General features: G+C 39.2%; 1 protein-coding gene across 1 annotated transcript in view; it reads left to right on the top strand.

Annotated features, from left to right (window-relative positions):
- The first annotated feature begins 13,651 nt into the window (after positions 1-13,651).
- UBQLN1 (ubiquilin 1) overlaps positions 13,652-20,589 on the top strand; it is a 65,997-nt gene continuing 59,059 nt past the window's right edge. The window contains exon 1 of the mRNA XM_007938878.2: positions 13,652-13,831. Within this exon, the coding sequence (XP_007937069.1) occupies positions 13,652-13,831 (180 nt within the window). The remainder of the gene's footprint in view (positions 13,832-20,589) is intronic.

Genomic DNA, 20,589 nt, shown 5'->3' with positions numbered 1-20,589 from the left:
AAACCCACCAGCCACTCCTCGGAAGGAAGGTTGGGCAATCCTACTTCCGTAGTGATACTGCCTCGGAAACCCAAGGAGGGGTCGCTATGAGTCGGGGCGACTTGACGGCACATAACAACAACAACAACAAACATCTGTATTGTATTAAAAACTATATTGGTGAATGATGTGAACTCCCCAGTTAAAAATATTAGCTTTGATGATGCTAGAGCCAAAAGAAATAATAACTGTTGATTTGATGACACATTTCAAGTAACTCATAACATTAAATGAACCCTTTTAAAAATAAGAACAAATCTTGTGGTTTTCTATGAAAATTCAGAGTTGTCAGGAGATGATCATACATCACCAAGAAACAATATTTAAGTTATTTTATCAAAAGCCTTAAGAAGTAAAAAATGTTAGTTTTTTTCAAAGCCACAGAGCTTGGTTTTTGACTCAAGAATCTTATTCTAATGAGTGGATGAACCTTGCCTCTAAGGCAGACTGCACAAAGAACAAATTAACTCTTCAACCCAGTAAGTATTTTAACAGCAAAACACTCAATTCTATGCTCTATGTGCTAAAAAAAAACCCCTCATAACTCATGAAACTTTCATTACAACAGATAAAAATTTAACACATTAAGTAAGTTGCTTTTTAATAACCCTTTCTGTTATTGTCTTTGTTGCATATCTCTTATAGTACGCATGCACGCACACGCACACACTGCTACGGAGTTGGATCTGACTCATAGTGACCACTTCTTGGGTTTCCCAGGTGGTATCATTACGGAAGTAGATTACCCACCCTTCCTTGCAAGGAGTGGCTGGTGGGTTTGAACCATCAGCCTTCTTGGTAGCAGTCAAATGCCTTAGGCACTGCACCACCAGAGCTTCCAACCCTTTAAGCAGCAAAAATGAATACAGTCATTAGAAGACCTAAATTATATGTGTGTGTCTTATTATATATATATTTGAGTACATATATATACGTTTATATTTTTTTCCTCTGTGACATAAATAGTAAAAGTATATAAAGTTAAATTATAATGAATATCTATTAACACAATTTAATATCCTAAAGATCTTGGAAATTTATTTTATGCCAGAAACCAAAAGAATTAAACTCACTGCCATAGAGTCAGACCTAACTCATAGCGACGTCTCCTTGGGTTTCCGATATGGTATCACTACGGAGGTAGGTTGCCCAACATTCCTTCTGAGGAGTGGCTGGTGGGTTTGAACCCAGCCTTCTGGTTAGCAGTCAAATGCCTTAGGCACTATGCCACCAGAGCTCCCTATTTTATGCCAATATACCATAAAACATAATTACTGTTTTCATTCAAATTCTTACCATTTCCCAAATATTCCCTAATCTAAATTTAGCCTTTTAATATTTTATCAACTGATTTTGGCAATCACAAACTCAGCTCAACCTGATCAATTCATATATATAAATATAACCTTAAGTCACTGGGTAGGGGTGGAAACATTTCCCCAGGCCATTTCAGGTGTATCTCATTGTGATTTCTATTGTTTGGCTTCTTAGAAATCCTCTACAATAGAGAGAACTTATTTACAGTTCTTTTATGAAGTGATATGCTCTTCATAATTTTAGATAACTATAAAAAAAACAATAAAAATAAAAGAGCACACTGGTGGCATAGGGCCTAAGGCATTTGACTGCTAACCAGAAGGCTGGAGGTTCAAACCCATCAATCACTCCTCAGAAGGAAGATTGGGCAACCTACTTCTATAGAGATACCGCCTCAGAAACCCAAGGAGGGGTCGCTATGAGTCGAATTGACTCGACGGCAGTGAGTTTGTTTTTTTTTTTGTTGTTGTTTTTGGTTTATAGTAAAAAAAAAGTATCTTAGTTTTGTTTTAAAAGGTCTTCACTTTTTTGGGGGGAAGGTCTCTCAAAAGCTTCTCTGAAGCAGTGCACATCTCGGAAGTTCACTATCAAGAAATAATTGGTTAATCTTAATTCATTTACATGTTTTTAAATTGGCCTCTCAAAAACAGTTGCAGCAATATATTGACAGAGAACTTCCAGAAAGGCAAGCTGGGTTCAGAAGAGGACACGGAACAAGGTATATCATTCCTGATGTCAGATGGATCTTGGCTCAAAGCAAAGAATACCAGAAAGATGTTTACTTGTGTTTTATTGACTATGCAAAACCATTTTATAGCATGGATCATAACAAATTATGAGTAATATTGAGAAGAATGGGAATTCCAGAACACTTAATTGTACTCATGAGGAACCTGTACACAGACCAAGAGGCTGTTGTTTGAATAGAACAAGAGGACACTGCATGGTTTAAAATCAAGAAGGGAGTGCATCAGGGTTATATCCTTTCACCATACTTATTCAATCTATATGCTGAGCAAACAATCCAAGAAGCTGGACTATATGAAGAAGAACGTGGCATCAGGATTGGAGGAAGAATCATTAACAACCTGTGATATGCTGACGACACAGCTTTGCTTGCTGAAAGTGAGGATGACTTGAAGTACTTACTGATGAAGGTTGAAGAATACAATCTGCAGTATGGATTACATCTCAACATAAAGAAAACAAAAATCCTCACAACTGGACCTATAAGCAGCATCATGATAAATAGAAAAAAGATTGAAGTTGTCAAAGACTTCACATTGCTTGGTTCTACACTCGATGCCAATGAAAGCAGCAGTCAGGACATAAGATGACATATAACACTGGGCAAATCAGCTGCAAAGAACCTCTTTCAAGTGCTGAAGAACACAGATGGCACCTGACACAAGCCATGATATTTTCAATCACTTCATATGCATGTGAGAGCTGGACAGTGAATAAGGAAGGCCAATGAAAGTTAATGCTTTTGAGTTGTGGTGCTGGTGAAGAATGCTGAAAGTACCATGGACTGCTAAAAGATCTAACAAATCTGTCCTGGAGGAATTACAGCCAGAATGCTCCTTGGAAGCAAGCATGGCCAGACTTCGTCTCACTTACTTTGGTCATGTTTTCAGAAGGCACCATTCTATGGAGAAGGATGTCACGCTAGGTAAGGTGGAGGGTCCACAGAAGAGGGAAAGGCCCTCAATGAGATGGATTGACATAGTGGCTGCAGCAATGGGCTCAAGTATAGCAAGGATCTGGTGCGGGACAGGGCAGTGTTTCATTCTGCCGTGCATAGGGTTGCTATGAGTAGGAAATGACTCGACGGCCCCTAACAACAATAACATGATGGCCTTGGCATTTTGAAAGACAAGCAATAATTTCTTTTCTTCTAATTTTAATTATTTTCTTGATAAACAGTTTAGCTTTTTCCTGTGGTCTAATTTCTTCTATTTGAGCTCATTGTTGATGTTATAGAAGTCTTCGTAAAGGTAATTCATAACAATTAGAGTCATCAATAAACAAATTTGAGAAATATCTTCTTTTTAAATGCATTTTATTGAAATATAATATATGTACAGTGAAATACACAAAACTAAACTAACATGGGTCAATGAATTTTTTTTTTTTACAGTGTTCCTTCCCCTCCCCTCCCCTCCCACCCGTGGCAACCAACAAAGAAAGTTTCCCTCCATATATCCTTTCCTTGACACTCCATAACAATTAACTAATATTATATTCGTCCTTTTGTGATTCACTTATTTCACTCAGCATAATGGCAAAATGTCCTCCTGGGAAATATTTTCTTATTCATAAGGGCAAGAGAAATTTGAGAAATAGCTTGTTTAACCACCTTGTTTGCAAGGTTTTTCCTTAATTTCCCAGTCCTAATTATTTCTGAGGGAGCTCTGGTAGCATAGTGGCTAAGGCACTTGACTGCTAACCAGAAGGCTGACGGTTCAAACCCACCAGCCACTCCTCGGAAGGAAGATGGGGCAATCTACTTCCAGTAGTGATACTGCCTTGGAAACCCAAGGAGGGGTCACTATGAGTCAGGTGTGACTCAATGGTACATAACAACAACAACAACAACAATTATTTCTGAAAGTCAAAAGAACTGAGAAAAGTTGGCAGAGTCATCAGGCATTTGTATGGGTACACCTCCACCATTTCAAGTGCAAGCAGCGTACTTTACACCTGGTTTCCTGGAAACACAGAGGCAATCCCTCCCATTTAAGTTTTCTTATTTATTCTTATTATTGTAGCTGTGAGTTGGTTGTCATGGTAAGGACAATTATCATGGAATTCTAAAGAGGGCCTCTAAGGTATCTTCAAAGCCATTTAACATAAAGTATCACGAAGGGCTTTTTGTTTCTCTTGTTTTGCACTGAGTGTTTTCAGTGCAGGGGACGCAGAAAGCTAGTATATGGAAGTCTAAATTTTCTCAACCCACATGGCCCTTCGATTTCTTGTCATTCTGAAATTAATAAAAATTACTTCCTTTCTTTAAATCACATTTCATATATATCTAGCTTAAGCTATTTACAAAGGTTTTATTTATGATTTTGTTTTCAAGATTGGCACAAACATAAAAATTATTGTCAGAACAAATTTATTTTCACCAATTCCTGGGAATATCAGGACTATTTCACTTATACAAGTGGTTATTTATCATTTAACTAATCAGAGCAAGTTCTTTGAGGAAATATTATCATCTGATAACATTATCTGTATGTAGGAAATTATATTTTCATAATCTTATCTTCTGCATGCTTTATAGGAACCTTTAAAGAATCAATTTAGAATAATTAGTCTTTTTAAAGGCCTTATTGGGAACTCTGATAGCATAGTGCCTAAGGCTAACCAGAAGCCTGGTGGTTCAAACCCACCAATCACTCCTCAGAAGGAAGATGGGGCAATCTACTTCCTAGTGATACTGCCTTTGAAACCCAAGGAGGGGTCGCTATGGGTCGGATCCGACTCATAACAACAACAACAAAGGCTTGCTTATACCAATAAAAACGAAACAGTTTATCCTTTTTCAATGCATTTTTCAAATAGACCAAATTCTATCAGAGCTTCTTAAAGCAGTTACCAAAAAGCCTATGTGCAAGAAGCAGTTTTTCTGCTTTTTAAAAGCAGAAAAGCAGACTTAAAAGACTGCTTTATGGGGAGAAAAGAAAAAGAAATCTGGCAACTGTTGGCATAATGCCTATGGCATTTGACTACTAACCAGAAAGCTGCTGGTTCAAACTCACCGGCCACTCCTTGGAAGGAAAATTGGCAATCTACTTCTGTAGTGATACTACCTCAGAAAACCAAGGAGGGGTTGCTATGAGATAGATCTGACTCGACGGCAGTCAATTTGGTTTTGTCTGGAGCAAAGAATGAAGAAAACCAAAGACACATGGAAACAATTAGTCAAAGGGACTAGTGGACCATGTGAACCTCAGCCTACATGACCCTGAGACCAGATTGACTAGGTGTGCCTGGCTACCACTGTCAACCACTCGGAAAGGGATCAAAATAGGAGATCCTGGATACAGTAGGAGAAAAATGTGGAACAACACTCAATATCAAAAAAAGATCAGGCTTACTGGTCTGATAGAGACTGGTGAATCCTTGAGACTATCGTCCCTACTCACCCTTTGGGACTGGAATTGAACTCAGTCCCATCCATGGCTTCCAGTCAAACAACGGACAGGCATATAAGGTTAACATTTACAACAGGTAGGTACACACTGTAGAATAATCAATCATGGGAGATCAGAAGTCTACAATTTTCACGGGGAGATAGCCAGAGGGCAGGAATGCATAGGAAAGATGGGCATAGGACAAAGGTAACCACAGGGAGGAAGTGGGAAGAGAGCCGTTATGTTATGGGGATTGCAACTGATGTCATGAAACAAAATGTGTATGAACTGCAGTATGGAAAATGAATTTGCTCTGAAAACATTCACCCAAATCACACACACGCACACACACACTCATACACACACACACAAATATTAAAACAAACAAAAATGATGGGTCTCTCCTCATCCGGAGCAAAGAAGAATGAATAAAACCAAAGATGCATGCAATTAGTCCAGGGGACTGAAAGACCATGCGATCCTCAGCCTATATGATCATGAGACCAGAAGAACTAGATGGTGCCTGGCTACCACTGTCAACCACTCAGAAGGGGATCTGTGTAGGAGATCCTGGATACAGTGGGAGAACAATGTTGAACAAAACTGAAAATCATAAAAAGTTAATAAATAAATGACCAGGTTTCCTGGTCTGATAGAGCCTGGTGACACCCCTGAGCCTATGGCCTCCAGCTGCCCTTCAGGTCTGAAATTGAACTTACTTCTGTGGCTTCCAGCCAAATAAAAGACAAGCATATGGGCTGAACATTTACATCAGGTAGATATACTTCTTGGAGAGATCAATCATGAGAGAACAAAAGAACAGTGTATACATAGGGACACAGCTCAGGGGGCAGAAGTGCATGGGAGGGAAGGACATAGGGAAGAGGTAACTATGGGGAGGAAGTGGGAGGAGAGTTGTTACATTCTGGGAAATTGCAGTCAATGTCAAGAGACAAAATGTGTATCAACTCCTGTATGGAAAATGAATTTGCTTTGTAAATTTTCACCCAAATCACACACACACACACACACAAAATCAGGCTTCTGTTCAATGTTATGCAAAACAAACTTATGGGGAACCCAGTTTCTTTAAATGTATGTAAAATTCTTGGATGAGATTGACTCAATTTAAGAAAAAAACCCTGAAACAAAACAATAATAAATTTATTATTATAAACTTGTTAATAATAAATTCATGATAAATGGAGAATAGATTGACGTTGTCAAAGATTTCATTTCACTTGGATCCACAATCAACACCCATGGAAGCAGAAGTCAAGAAATCAGACATCATACTGCACTGGAAAAATGTGCTGCAAAAGACCTCTTTAAAGTGTTAAAGCAAAGATGTCACTTTGAAGACTAAGGTGTATCTAACCAAGCCATGGTATTTTCGATTGCCTCATATACATGTGAAAGCTGGACAATGAATAAGGAAGACCAAAGAAGAGCTGATGCTTTTGAATTGTGGTCTTGGTGAAGAACACTAAAAATACCATGGACTGCCAGAAGAATAAAAGAAGTGCAGCCAGAATGCTCTTTGGAACCAAGAATGGCCAAACTTTGTTTCTCATTCTTTGGTCATGTTGTCATAAAGGACCATTCCTTGGAGAAGGATTTGAAGTAGGACCAAACACGGGTCCCTGCCCAGTGTGCAATCAGGCTAAAACAGTTTACACACTGAGTGATTAAGAGGAGAGAAAATTATTTATTGAAAGTGGCAATGGAAGGAGACAGGGGTCAGTACCCACATCTGACTCCCCGAATCTCAATCAAATTACAGTTTTTGTAGGTTTCAGGAGAAAGGGTTATGCATATTTATAAAAATTTCAGGAATCTGGGTGTGAGATGGTTGACGATTGGCTGAAATTTCCTTTGCCTCGGTTTAAAGGGACAGTATAGTCTTTTAATTCAGTGTTGGCATACTGGATGAATCACACTGCTTCCTGTCATCAGCTGCTACAGGGCTTACATAGAGGGGAGAGTGTTAGTTCCCAGGAACTTTGTTCCTCTCTGTCCTACTGTGCATGTCTGCAGGCCAGAGTTAATTTTCAAGTTGTTTTCTAAGAGACATTAACGCATTTATCACCTGTTTCTAAGGAAATAGAAGGAAAGAATGTTTTCTGTTCCATTCAGTTCTTAAGGAACTGAGCTTATTGTGTTTACTCATCTGTCTCCAACTGGGGTCCTATTTGTCTTAACTGGGTGGGGAAATAGTTATTACTTATTTATTTCCAACTGGGGTCCTATCTGTTCTAATCATCTGTCTTAACCAGGGTGGGAGAAATAGTTGAGTTTTGATTTTACTTGGTTTCAGATTCATGCTTGGTAAAGTATAGGGTCAGCAAAAAAGGGAAAGACTCTCAACTAATGGATTGACATGGTGGCTGTAACAGTGGCTTCCAGTACAGCAAGAATTGTGAGCATGGCACAGGACTGCACAGTGTTTTTGTTCTGCGGTACATGGGGTCACTATGAGTTAGAGCCAACTCAATGGCACCTAACAACAACAACATTAATAGTAAATAAACTTATTAACTTTCCAGAGTCTCAGTTGAGGAGAAATTAGATACTCTGACAAAAACTGGAGCATTAAACAAAAAGTTCCCTGAAGGAAAGAAAAGATGACACAAATGAGACCTCAGATGGAAACTCATTTTCTCAAAGTCATCACTGAAATTCTAAATGATTTTTAGTATATTCCATTGATAAGTTTTTAAATATGAACTCCAAACCAGCATCTCAATAAGAGAGAAAACCAGGCTTATTTATCAAGGATGGTAAGAATTAGGTTGAAACTTTGGTTTCTAAAAGTCAAATAAAATTCTTGAAAACCCTGGGATTCCTCCATAACAACCACACAAGACCTGGTTTCATCCCTTCTAAACTATCAAAGAAGAAAATCTTTCATGTTATACAATTCTGAGCATGTCCAAGGAATAAAAGTAACACAGGGAAGATCATCTGTGTCCACATTAGGATGGATTTTAAAAGATATTTCAGAGAGAGGTTTATCAGCCAATTTTGCAGGAAAGAAAGGGAGCTCAGTTAAATTATCATCAGAAGAATAAGAAGGCAGAGAATACAAAGGAGTGGCAGCCAGCAATGGAGTAAAGGGAACAAGAGGCAGAAGGTAGGGAGTAGGCACCTGACAGTCCATTTCCTTTTTAAAGAGATTAATTGGAGATAGTGTGATGGCTAAAGTTCTGCGTTAACTTGGCTGGGTCATGATTCTCTGGTTTGACAGTTACCATGTGGTTTGGCAGTTGTGTAATGATGTAGTCATCCCCACGATGAGATATGATATAATGTTATCACCTCCATGATGAGATCTGCTGTGAGCAGCCAATCAGTTGAAAGGGAGTTTTCTCAGGGGTGTGGTCTGCATTGAATGTATATAGACATTCTGGATAAGCACTCTAGCTTTTTGCTCACACTGGGTCTTGCATCCAGCTCTCATCATCTGACCTCCAGTTCTTTAGACTCAAGCCAGCAGCCTGCCATCTTACCTGCTGATCTTGGATTTGTCAGCCTCCACAGCCTATGAGCCAGCAGCCTGCCATCTTACCTACCAATCCTGGATTTGTGAGCCAGCAGCCTGCTGTGTGACCTGATGATTTTGGATTTGTCAGCCCCTGCAACTTACTGAGTTAGGAGAAGCCTGATGTCTGACCCCACAGACTTAGGACTTACCAGCCTCTACAACTGTGTGAGCATTTCCTTGAGATAAATCTCTCTCTATATATATACATACGTAAGCTTTACTGGTTTTGCTTCTCTAAACCCAACCTAAGACAGAGAATATCTTGCATGGAAGTCATTCTGCTTCCTTGGTGTCTCTGTCTTTTTTTTTTTTTTTTAAATGTATTTATTGATTATGTGAGGAAATCTTTTTTTAAAAAATTGTGATTTGGTTGAAAGTTTACAGAGCAAATTCACTTTCCATATAGCAGTTCACATACACTTTGTCTCATGACATTGACTACAATTTATCACAATGCAACAGCTCCCCTCCCACTTCCTCCCCAATAGTTACCTCTTCCCTGTGTCCTTCCCTCCATGCACTCCTGCCTCCTGAGCTGTCTCCCTGTGCATAAACAGCCCTTCTGTTCTTCCTTAATTCTTCTCTCCAAGGAATGTACCTACCTAATGTAAATGTTCACCTCATATGTCTGTCTTTTGTTTGGCTGGAAGCCACAGGAGTGGGTTCAGGTTCAGACTTGAAGGGCAGCTAGGGGTCATAGTCTCAGTGGTTCCATCAGGGTCTATCAGACCAGCAAACCTGGTCCCTTTTTTTTTTTCTTTTTTTATTGATTTTGAGTTTTATTTTCTTGGTGTCTTTTAGAGGCCCTTATGTATCAATGAAAATAAGCATCTCATTTTGGCTGCCAAACGTGGGAGCCTTTCTTTTCTAATTTAGTATACAGAAAAATTAATTTATGTCAAAATATCCCTAGATTAGCCAGTGATTCTCTAAACTGTCTTTAGTAATGACATACATAAATGTGTAAAAATAGGCAAGTGTGTAGGACAAAGTGTTTGTTCATATGAGAAGCCTGTGTGCCCAAAGGTGGCCCTGCTGAATCTTTAGAACTGGTGTTCCCCATTTTACTAAAACAGTGAACTGTTCATGGTAGTAAATTGAGTGTGCAATTAAACATTCATGTGCACTGAATCCTGAATGTGTACTCAAGAGGAAAAAGTGAGTCCACTTAATGTGTTGAACCTTGATTCTTCCCAAATCTCTTATTAGATCTGGGAGAATTGTGCCTCACCAAAATTAAATTTGGCAACAGACACATCAAAACATTCAGAGCTTGAACTGAAAATTAAAGTACAAGAGAAGGCCAATACTGACTCTCTAAAAGAGTCAATGCAAGATGGTGGGGCTTGATTCGAGTGGCTATTTACCTAGGACAACTCCCAGGAATCTGTACAGATGGAAGATTCCAAGGGATCTACCCTGGTACTGAAGCTCCTTGGTCCTCGATGTCCCAGGGGCCACCAAAGGTAATGTATCTTTGAGTCCCACATATCTGACACCATTAAGTGTCTAAGAGTAAGGATGCATACCCTGTTAAAATAAAAGCAAAGAGATTTATTGAAGGCTCAGAACAGTCTGAACCAGGGATATATGCCATTTGCACAAATGAAACCAAGCGCTTCAAGGAGCTGTGGATGAACAGACACATTTATACAGTAAAATCAGGTACTAAACTGTAATTTTCTGATTGGCAGTCTGCAGATTAGGGAAGCTAGGGGTGGGTCAATGTGAAGGGGAACTTTTGTGTTGATTGGCTTACAGAGCATATGTGGGTTTTTTAGACTGGTTACATAATTGCAGAAATAAGTGACTAAAAAGGGGTTTGAATAACAAGGGTAAACTCTTTCTTTTCTGAAAACATTCTATTAAAATAGCTTCTTCCCTAGAATATTTCCTGAGGGATGCTTGCGGGTGATTTCAGATTAAGTCTTTTGTGTCAATACCACCTTAGTAATGCTCCATCAACATTCTTCCTTAGCTTTACCACAGAAATAAACATTTCTTTAGTTATATGCTTAAGTCTGCACAAAGGTTAATGGTTGTTGGGGAAGTAAGTAGAAGTTATGATGGAGTCTAGTCCCAGACATAGGCCTCCCTACCATTTTACAAGGACCAAGTGCCTTAATTTTGGGGCTTTCAAGCCCCCCCCCCCAACAACTATATATAGAGTCTATATCATGGTTGTGGCGATAGTTACAGAAATCTATACATGAGATAAAACTGCAAAGAAACACACACACACACACACACAGACACATAAGTACAGGTTTAAAAATATGGTGAAAATTGAAGGTCTGTAGTCTATCAACATGACAAATTTCCTGATTTTACTATTATACAACAGTTGTTTAACATGTCACCATTGGGGGAAGCTGAGTGAAGGATACACAGACTTTGTACTATTTTTGAAACTCCTGGTTAGTCTATAATTATTTCAAAATAAGAAGTAAAAAAATAAATAGTGAGACTGGACCAATATAAGAACCATAGATGTATTCGTCAGAGAGGCTTGCCACAGCTCCTTTTCTTACACTGCTCCTTGCCCTCTCTCTGTTTGTTTATTATGCAGTGCCTGACACAGCACCAAAAGACTATGGGATCCTATTAGCAGCTTCTGTTCAAAGTTTGTGGTGGCTTTAAATGTATTTGCATTCTACCCAGTGATTTAAATTTTAGATGGCAAATTAATACACACACCTCCCCACCACCTTTCCCTTAACACCATGGCTCAGAAACCTTTTGAATATCTTACCCTTCAACATTTGAAATCTGTGAGAGCCGGAATTGAGGACTGCTTTGTTTTCCCATGTCTCACAAGTTTTCGGCCTTTGACAGTGTGCAGTCACACTTCTCTTTCACTGGAAAATATTTGAGTTTTCCTTCTCTGACAGGTTTCTGCCTTACACAAGTTCTGGCTTTCAGAGTTTATTGTATATAATTACCATAGGTCAGAGAAGAGAAATGATTTAAGGAAGGTTTTATTCAACGAATGTTTTAAAGAGGAGATGGCAATAAAGGACTACATGGCAGGAGTGTAATAATCAGAGGTGAGAAAAATATAATGTATAAATGCTTCTAGAGATGGTAATACACGTTTGGCTGAAATGGAGTGTATTTGCAGAGAGTAATGGGAGTGAAATTTGAAAATATAGACCAGGAGTTAGATTGTGAATGGCTTTTAATTCCTAGTTAAGAAATTGGGGTTTTATTTTGCAGCCAACAGGGAGCTTATAATTAATTTTGAGTAGTTGTTTTTGTTGTTATGTGTCATTGAGGCAGACCTGACTCACAGCGACCCCTCCCTGGGTTTCCGAAGCAATATCAATACGGATGTAGATTGCCCCATCTTCTTCCCAAGGAGTGGCTTTCAGGTTTGAACCGCCAGCCTTCTGGTTAGCAGTCAGGTGCCTTAGGCACTATGCTACAAGAGCTCCTAATTTTGAAGTAGGGGAGTGACATATTATTTGTATTACATATTTGACATAAGCTCTGTTACGTATTGAAGTAATTATGTAAGTTCCTGGATACAGGATTAGAGTATTAAAGTCTTGCAGAAAATGCTCAATAAATTCTTGATTAACTAGTTGAATCATTTTCTCAAGAGCAGGAGCAGAGGCCACTCTATCAGTACAGGTGGCCTGACGATCGCCTGACCAAATGGGACTCAATGGGGCTCACCCAAGGGTAGGACGCCCTGGCCATTGGGCAATGACTCCGCAGTTTGCACAGGGGGATTACAGGCGTTTACTACACTTTCCTTTTTAACGAGCTTTTCTCCGTGAACTTAATCTTCCGACTCCTGAGCAGAGTACAGTAAGATGACACATTTTAAGTCTCCCAAATAGTAAAAAATTAAGCAAGTTAACAAAACACTTTGCCGGTATTTTATCACCACACCCTCCTCCCACCGAAGTACGCACAACAGCTAGGGAAGGAGAACAGGCGTGGAACGAGTGTAGACGACTGCCTAGTCGGCCAAGAGGTAAGGGGGTGGGGAAACTAACAGGGGAGCGAGTACGCAGGCGCACTCCCGGCCACAGCGCCCAGTGGGCTTTTCTAGTAATTTCGCTAATCGTGACATCATCTTCGTGCGCCGTTATGATGCCTCGCAAAAGCCGCGTTTATATTATTTGGTGGAGGTGAAAAATAAACTGACCCATCCCATCCCACTTTACTTTTAGTCTTACACTCTAGGCACTTTTATATTTTGAGTAATAGCGAGGGAACAGAAAAGAAAAGCCGCTGGAGCTTTAAGCGGCGACCACCAGGAATGACTCGGCGCTGTCGCCAGCCGCGTTACCCGGCGTGCCCTGCGCGGCGCTGGCGGAGGGACGTGGGGGGAGGGGCGGGGAGGAGGAAGCGGCGGCGGCTGCGGATGTCGCTGTGAACCAGCAGCGTCTGAACATACGGCGGCTGCCGAGCGCCCGACTCGGGCCTGCCCCGAAGCCCACATCGAGTTCTGAGGCCTCTCGCCCGCTAGGGTGGCCCTACGCCCGTTGCCACCGAGGCGGCGTACCTCGTATTTACCGCTGTCCGGGCAGGTCGGCAGTGGCGTCTCTTGGCTTCCCCTCGCTCGCCTGCTCCCTCCCTGCTCTCCTGAGTCACTGCCGCCATGGCCGAGAGTGGTGAAAGCGGCGGCCCTCCGGGTTCCCAGGATAGCGCCACCGCGCCTGGAGGTGCCAGTGCCCCCGCGGCTGCTGCCTCAGCGGAACCCAAGATCATGAAAGTCACTGTAAAGACCCCGAAGGAGAAGGAAGAGTTCGCTGTGCCCGAGAACAGCTCCGTTCAGCAGGTGAGGGCCGCCTGGGTCTTGGGCATGGGTGGAAGTGGCGGCAGGACTGGCTGCAAGATCTGTTCCCGCGACCGAAGACGCTTCTGGAGGGCCTTGGGAGAGGGTTGACCCGGGAAGTGCCCTCGGCCATTTTCCTGGGCCTCATCCCAAATCAGATCACAGCCAAGCTCGTGGGTTTGCTTCTTGGGACTCCGCAGAGGTTTGTGGCAGGGCTGCGGCCTGTTTGTGTCACGCACCGACGCCGCTTCCTTCCGCGCCCTCCTTCTCCTCTGGCGTCTACCGACCCCTAGCCGCCGCCTCTAACTCCCCGCCCCCAGCCTTTTCTAGCTCCTCACAAAGGAAAGGGACCCACTGTTTGGCTTGGGGCGGGGTGGACGCTGGGCGGGGGCGAAGGTTAGCTTTTGCCCAGGCAGCGGTTTTGTTTCAAGAATTAAAAAAAAAAAAAAAAATACATGAGAGGGACTTATTCTTTTTGCCTTCCTGCCGGATTATGATCGGTTTTGGTGTGAGAAACACGTGTACATTTAGTTCTGCATTTTAAATGCTGAAATCTTCCCCACCTTCCAACCTTAACATCCAAAACTGTGACGTAGGAATTGCTTCCAGCTATGGAATTTAAATTTTCATCTTAAATTACGTTGTAAGCCTTAAGAAGAAAAGTGAATGACTTTTCAATCATTGAAAACTGGTTTCTTTTTAGTACATCTGTCATCCTTTAGCTGTTAATCTGGGGTAAATTTTTGTTTGATAATAGAGGAACGATGGCGACATTACTCATGTTGTTAGTTGCATTGCATAAAAGAAAAAATTGGAGCTAATGGAGAATAATCAGCCAGTAATTGATTAAAGTATGTCCAGGAATACAAAATTTGCAGTTAATTAAGCATCTCAATGAAATACAGTAAATTGTTTTAGTTTACTGTTGATCCGTAATTACTGGATTGATTTCTAAAAATCTCAAGCAACGCGCTAAAAGCTTATGAGAGGAAACAATTAAGACCTGAAATACATATCTGTAATAAGCTTCCCTAGGAATTGTGAATGATTAGGACATTGGTTTATATACTTTGAAAAGATATGTTTTGTGAAGCAGTAGAGTGTAGCATCAGCTGAAACTTAGCACTGAGTCACCACGTTGTAGGTTTTTTTTTTTTTTTCGGTCTTGTCAATGCCCCTATAAACATTTTCTTTAACATTATGTATTTCTTAGCATATGGAAAAGTTGGAAGAATTGTGCAGTGAGCACCCATATGTTCATTACCTATAGTTAGCATTTTACTGTATTAGTGTATGTCCATTTTATATTTTGGATGCTTTCCCAAGCAAGTACCTGTACATTTCACCCTTAAAAAGCACTCCAAGGCCCATTATCATTTAAATTTTATATTTTAAGGTAAATTTGACATGTAGTGAAATGCATAAAGGTTCCATTCCATGAGTTTTTGAACAAAAGCATACACCTGTGTAACCCAAATCTCTATCCATGTGTAGAGCATTCTTACCGAACAGACCTCCCTCATTCTCTTTCCCAGTTGGTTCAGTCACTTTCCCCTCCATCAACCAGTTAACAACAACAACAACAACAAGTTAGTTTTGCCTGTTGCAGAATTTTATATAAATGAGATTGTGTAATATGTATTCTGGGTAAAGTTTTTTTTTTTTTTTTTTAAACTTAGCATGTTTTTTGAGATTTATCCTCGCTATGTATTAGAAATTCCTTTTGCATTTCCATCGTAGGGTTTTGTATGGTAATATATAGTTCTCCATTGTGTAATTTTACCATAATTTATTCATTCCTCTGTTGAAGATTATCTGGATTGTTTTTAGTTAGTACAGATCTTTTTGTATTTGTGGACATAATGCTTCCATTTCTTTTGGCTTAATACTTAGAAGTGGAATTGACTGGATCATGGGGCAGGTGATTGCTTAATTTTATTTAAAAAAAAATTGTCATTTTTGGAAAGTGTATGTAATGTTCTATATTCCCACCATTGATGTATGGGAGTTTTCTGTTGCTCCACATTCCTGGTAACATTTGACATTGTCAGTGTTTTTTAATTTTAGCTATTCTGGTGGATGGGTATCCATAATATGCTTTGAAGCCCTAGGTCGTCTTTCTAGGATTCCTATTTCAGGTTTCCACCAGTGTGGCTGCTTTCAGCATTTCACTGCTCAAAATTAGAAGGAAAGCAAGCCAGTATTTTATAATTAAATAACTCATTTAGGTCAATTTTTATCTGTGAGGAAGATTAACTTTTTGTGATGATAAAATTAGAATTCTAAGTTCAGGTTTTTTTTTTTTTCATTTTTTTCCTTCTCAGGTTTTTTTAACTGATAATTGTTTTCTGTTTTAGCAGAAAACATAAAAATTGAAGCTCAATACTGCACCAAGGACTTGAAGACAGGTTGAAATATGTATGGGCTTTGTTAAGGGAAATGCATATAGGAAAATGCAAATATAATTATGAAAAGCAGTTTTTAGTCTAATTATAAAAATCTACTTGAAGCACAAGAAAAGATCTTCAGTTTTGTAATTAACATTTTCTTTAAAAGGGTTTGATTTAAACTATTTGTCACACATAAAAGTTTTTTTACTAACAAGTATTAATCACATTAAGAATTCACTGACAAAAATTTTCAGTGAAAAATTGCGAAATATTTGGTCCTGAAAATACTTGATCTTGGGAGGGGAAGCAGGTAAGCAAGATAATATTTGTATGATTATGTTCTAATAGTTGTCATAAAGTTCCTGCGTAAGATGAAAAACTGAAGGGGTGCTAAAGTAGTATATATTTTCTTTTTAGTTTCTGTTTGTGTGTAATCAACAGACAGAAACAAAATCATAATTTTAAACATTATCATGTATGGTTGGTATTTAATAAATATTATTTGTTGGAGGTTCATATTAAAGCTTATACTTTTCTGCACTAAAATGGAACTTACTTTCCCAGATACTCAAGTCAATAACTGTTAAATTTCTACTTAAGGAGATTTAGAATACAAACTTCACTAGACATGTTTCAAGGTGATATTGTTAATAGCTGTTTTCATAATTTAAACTCACTGCCGTTGAGTCGGATCCGGCTCATAGCATCCCCTCCTTGGGTTTCCCAAGTGATATCCCTACAGAAGAGATTGCCCAACCTTCCTTCTGAGGAGTGGCTGGTGGGTTCAAACCTCCAGCCTTCTGGTTAACAGTCAGATGCCTAAGGCAGTACAGTGACACAAAATCCCTATGTATGAAATTATGTTTTATATTAACTCAGTTATCAGAAACAGCTTTGAGGACTTCAGGTGTAAATAAGCAAGATAATGTCCAGAAGAATGTTACACGTGTTTAATACTGGTACAGAAAATTGAGGCCACCTTCCATATAACTGGAGTGTTTTCGGATTTTATGATTATACTGTAAGATTTTGAAGTACAGTTACCTGAAATACTCAGGCAAGATTTATCTCACCTTTAGAAAATGTCACTTGAAACTTTCAAGAAAATATTAACACATTTAGATGTTAGAAATAGCTGTTTTGAATTTAATTGAAGCTTTCATAAAGGAGGAGCTCTGGTGATGCAGTGGTTAAAGCATTCTGCTGCGAACAAAAAGGTTGATGGTTTGAATCCCCCAGCTATACCGTGGGACAGTGATGAGGCAGTCTGCTTCTATAAAGATGTACAGCCTTGGAAACATTACGGGGTAATTCTGCTCTGTCCTGTAGGGTCACTGAGTGGGAATCGACTCAGTGGCAGTTGGTTTGATAGAGGAAGTTATAGTGCCTCAGGGTCATCATCACAAACATCATTTAACATACGCTGTGTAGTATGAATCTAAAACTTCACTGTCCACTTTGGTGCCACCAGACATGTGCAGCTGTTGAACACTTAAAACGTGCCTAAAATAAAATATTACTTTGAAATTAGTCTGAAATTTGTCCTTACAGCTGGACCAGTAAGAAGTATCATGATAAACTGAAAAAAGATTGACATTGTTAAGGGTTTCATTTCACTTGGGTACAGAATCAATACCTGTGGAAGCAACAGACAGGAAATCAGATGACATGTTGCATTGGGCATATCTGCTGCACAAGACCTCTTTAAAGTGTTAAAAAGTGAAAATGACACTTGGAGGACTAAGGTAAGCCTGATCCAAGCCATGAAATTTTCAAATACTTCATATGCATGTGAAAGCGGGACAGTGCTTAGGGAAGACTGAGGAAGAATTGATGACTTTGAATTAAGCGTTGGTGAAGAATGTTAAATACATTATGGTGCCAGAAGAATGAACATATCAAATCTGTCTTGGAAGCAGTATAGCCAGCCAGACACTTTGCCAAAGAAGGGATTCAAGAAGCCAACAAACACATGAAGAAATGTTTGTGATAATTTGCCATTAGAGAGATGCAAATCAAAACAACCATGAGATACCATCTCACCCCAGCATTATAGCAAAGTTCAACAAGACAGAAAATAACAAACGCTAATGAGTATGTGGAGAGATTGTGACTCTCATACACTGCTGATGGAACTGTCAAATGATACAACCACTGTGGAAATGGGTATGGCGATTCTTTAAAAAGTTGGAAAAAGAAATACCATTTGATCCAGCAATCCCATTACTAGGTATGTATATATCCTAAAGAAGTGAGAGGCAGGACACAAACAGATACATGCATATCAATGTTCATTGCAGCAGTATTCACAATAGCAAAGAGATGGAAACAACCTAAGTGCCTGTCAACTGAGGAATGGATAAACTGTGGTACATACACACAATGCAGTAGTATGTAGCCTTAAAGAATACTGTAGAAACTGCAGAATGCCACATAATGTGGATGAACTTGGAGGACTGTATGCTGAAGTGAGATCAGTCAGTCACAGAAGGATAAATACTGTATTAGTCCACTACTGTAAAAAGTCAAGGAAAAGTTTATACATGGAAGGAAACTTTGTTGGTTACCAGGGATGGGAGGGGAGGCTAATTCCTAGATAGGTTGGGGGAGGGAGTGTGTGTGTGTATACTTGATATATATATAATCCATAAATCATACATATATTTGCATATACATATACACACACACACTAAAGATTATTAATGGTTACTGGAATAGGAGGGAGGAGGAAAGGGGGAAGCTATTAGTGGGGTGTTGAGTTTATGCTAATGGTGGTAGAATATCTTGGAGAAGGATATCAATAATGGTGGTACAACATGGAAAACGTCATCAACGTCCCTGAGCTGTAAATGGGGAAGTTATTATGTTGGTGGATATCTTGCTGTATATGTTTTCACCACAGTGAAAGTTATTTAAAAAAAAAAAAAAAGCAGCCAGAATTTTCCTTAGAAATGAGGATGGTGAGACTTCGTCTCTTGTACTTTGGACATTTTATCAGGACGGACCAATCCTTGGAGAAGGCTATAGTTGAGGGTCCATGTAAAAGAAGATGACCCTCAACAAGATGGATCGATACAGTGGCTACAACAAACAGCTCAAAGGTGACCACAATGGTGAGGATGGTACAGGACTGGGCAGTGTTTCATTTTGTTGTACATAGGGTTGCTGTGAGTTGGAGATGATTCAGTGGCACCTATTGACAACAGACTGGAATGAGATGTGCTATAAGTTTAAAATACACACATTCTGAAAACTGTACATAAAAACAAGGTGAATAATAATTTTTAGATGTTTACATTCTGGGGTATTTTTTATATGATAGTAATATATTAAAATGAACTTGACCTTTTTCGTATAGTTAACTTGAAATTTTAAAATTATATATATGGCTGTTATTTCTGTTGGAAAGCATCTTAACCAGGAGATAGGTATTGTAAGGTATATCTAAGGAGAAAAAAAATGTTGCAAAATCAGTGTTTTTTTCTTACTTGCTTTGTTCTCATGTTATTGCTGAAAAACTTCCTGTTTAACCATTTTTATTAACAGATTGTTTGACTTTTTTTTTTTTTTGAAGAGCTTTATTGAAATAAAATTTGCATACCATACTACTCATCTTTTTAAAGTGCACAATGTACTGTTCGTTAGTACATTCACAGAGCTGTGCATCCAGCATTTTGATCGTCTTTGAAACACTACATCAACTCACAAAGAAATTCTATACCTTTTCGTAGTCACCCACCATTTTTCTGCAAGCACACCTCTTAGCCTTAGACATCTGTTAATCTGTTTTCTGTCATTATAGACTTGTCTGTTGTAGACATTTAATATAAATAGAATAATACAAAAGTATAGTGACTGGCTGCTTTCACGTGGTATAATGCTTTCAGGGTTCATCTGTGTTGTAGCATGCATTGGTACTTACTTTTTATTGCCAAATAAAATTCCTTTGTATGGATAACACCACATTTTATTTCTCAGTTCTTCAGTTGACAGCATTTGGGTTGTTAATACTTTTTGGCTATTATGAATGATACTGCTGTGAACAAGTTTTTGTGTGGACATTGTATTTCTCTTGGGTATATACCTACAAGTAAAATTGCTGGGCCATGTGGTAGCTCTGTGTTATAACTTTTTTTGAAGGAATAGCCAAGTCATTTTCCAAAGTGACTGTTCTATATTATATTCCCACCAGCATTGTATGAAGATTCTGATTTTCCTACATCTTCAGACAATACTTGTTATCTATCCTTTTGATTATAGCCATCCTAGTGGTTGTGAAGTTGTATCTTGTGATAAAATGCTTGGCTTTTTATCATTTGAGCAGCAGTTCTCAGTATGGTCTTGGGTCCCTAATACTCTTTTTTTTTTTTT

Source organism: Orycteropus afer, unplaced genomic scaffold, assembly GCF_000298275.1.
Source record: "Orycteropus afer afer isolate SDZICR_OR568_19922 unplaced genomic scaffold, OryAfe1.0 scaffold00005, whole genome shotgun sequence".
Taxonomy (NCBI): Eukaryota; Metazoa; Chordata; class Mammalia; order Tubulidentata; family Orycteropodidae; genus Orycteropus; species Orycteropus afer.
The sequence above is the reverse complement of the archived record's forward strand: the minus strand, read 5'-3'. Positions and strand labels throughout refer to the sequence as shown.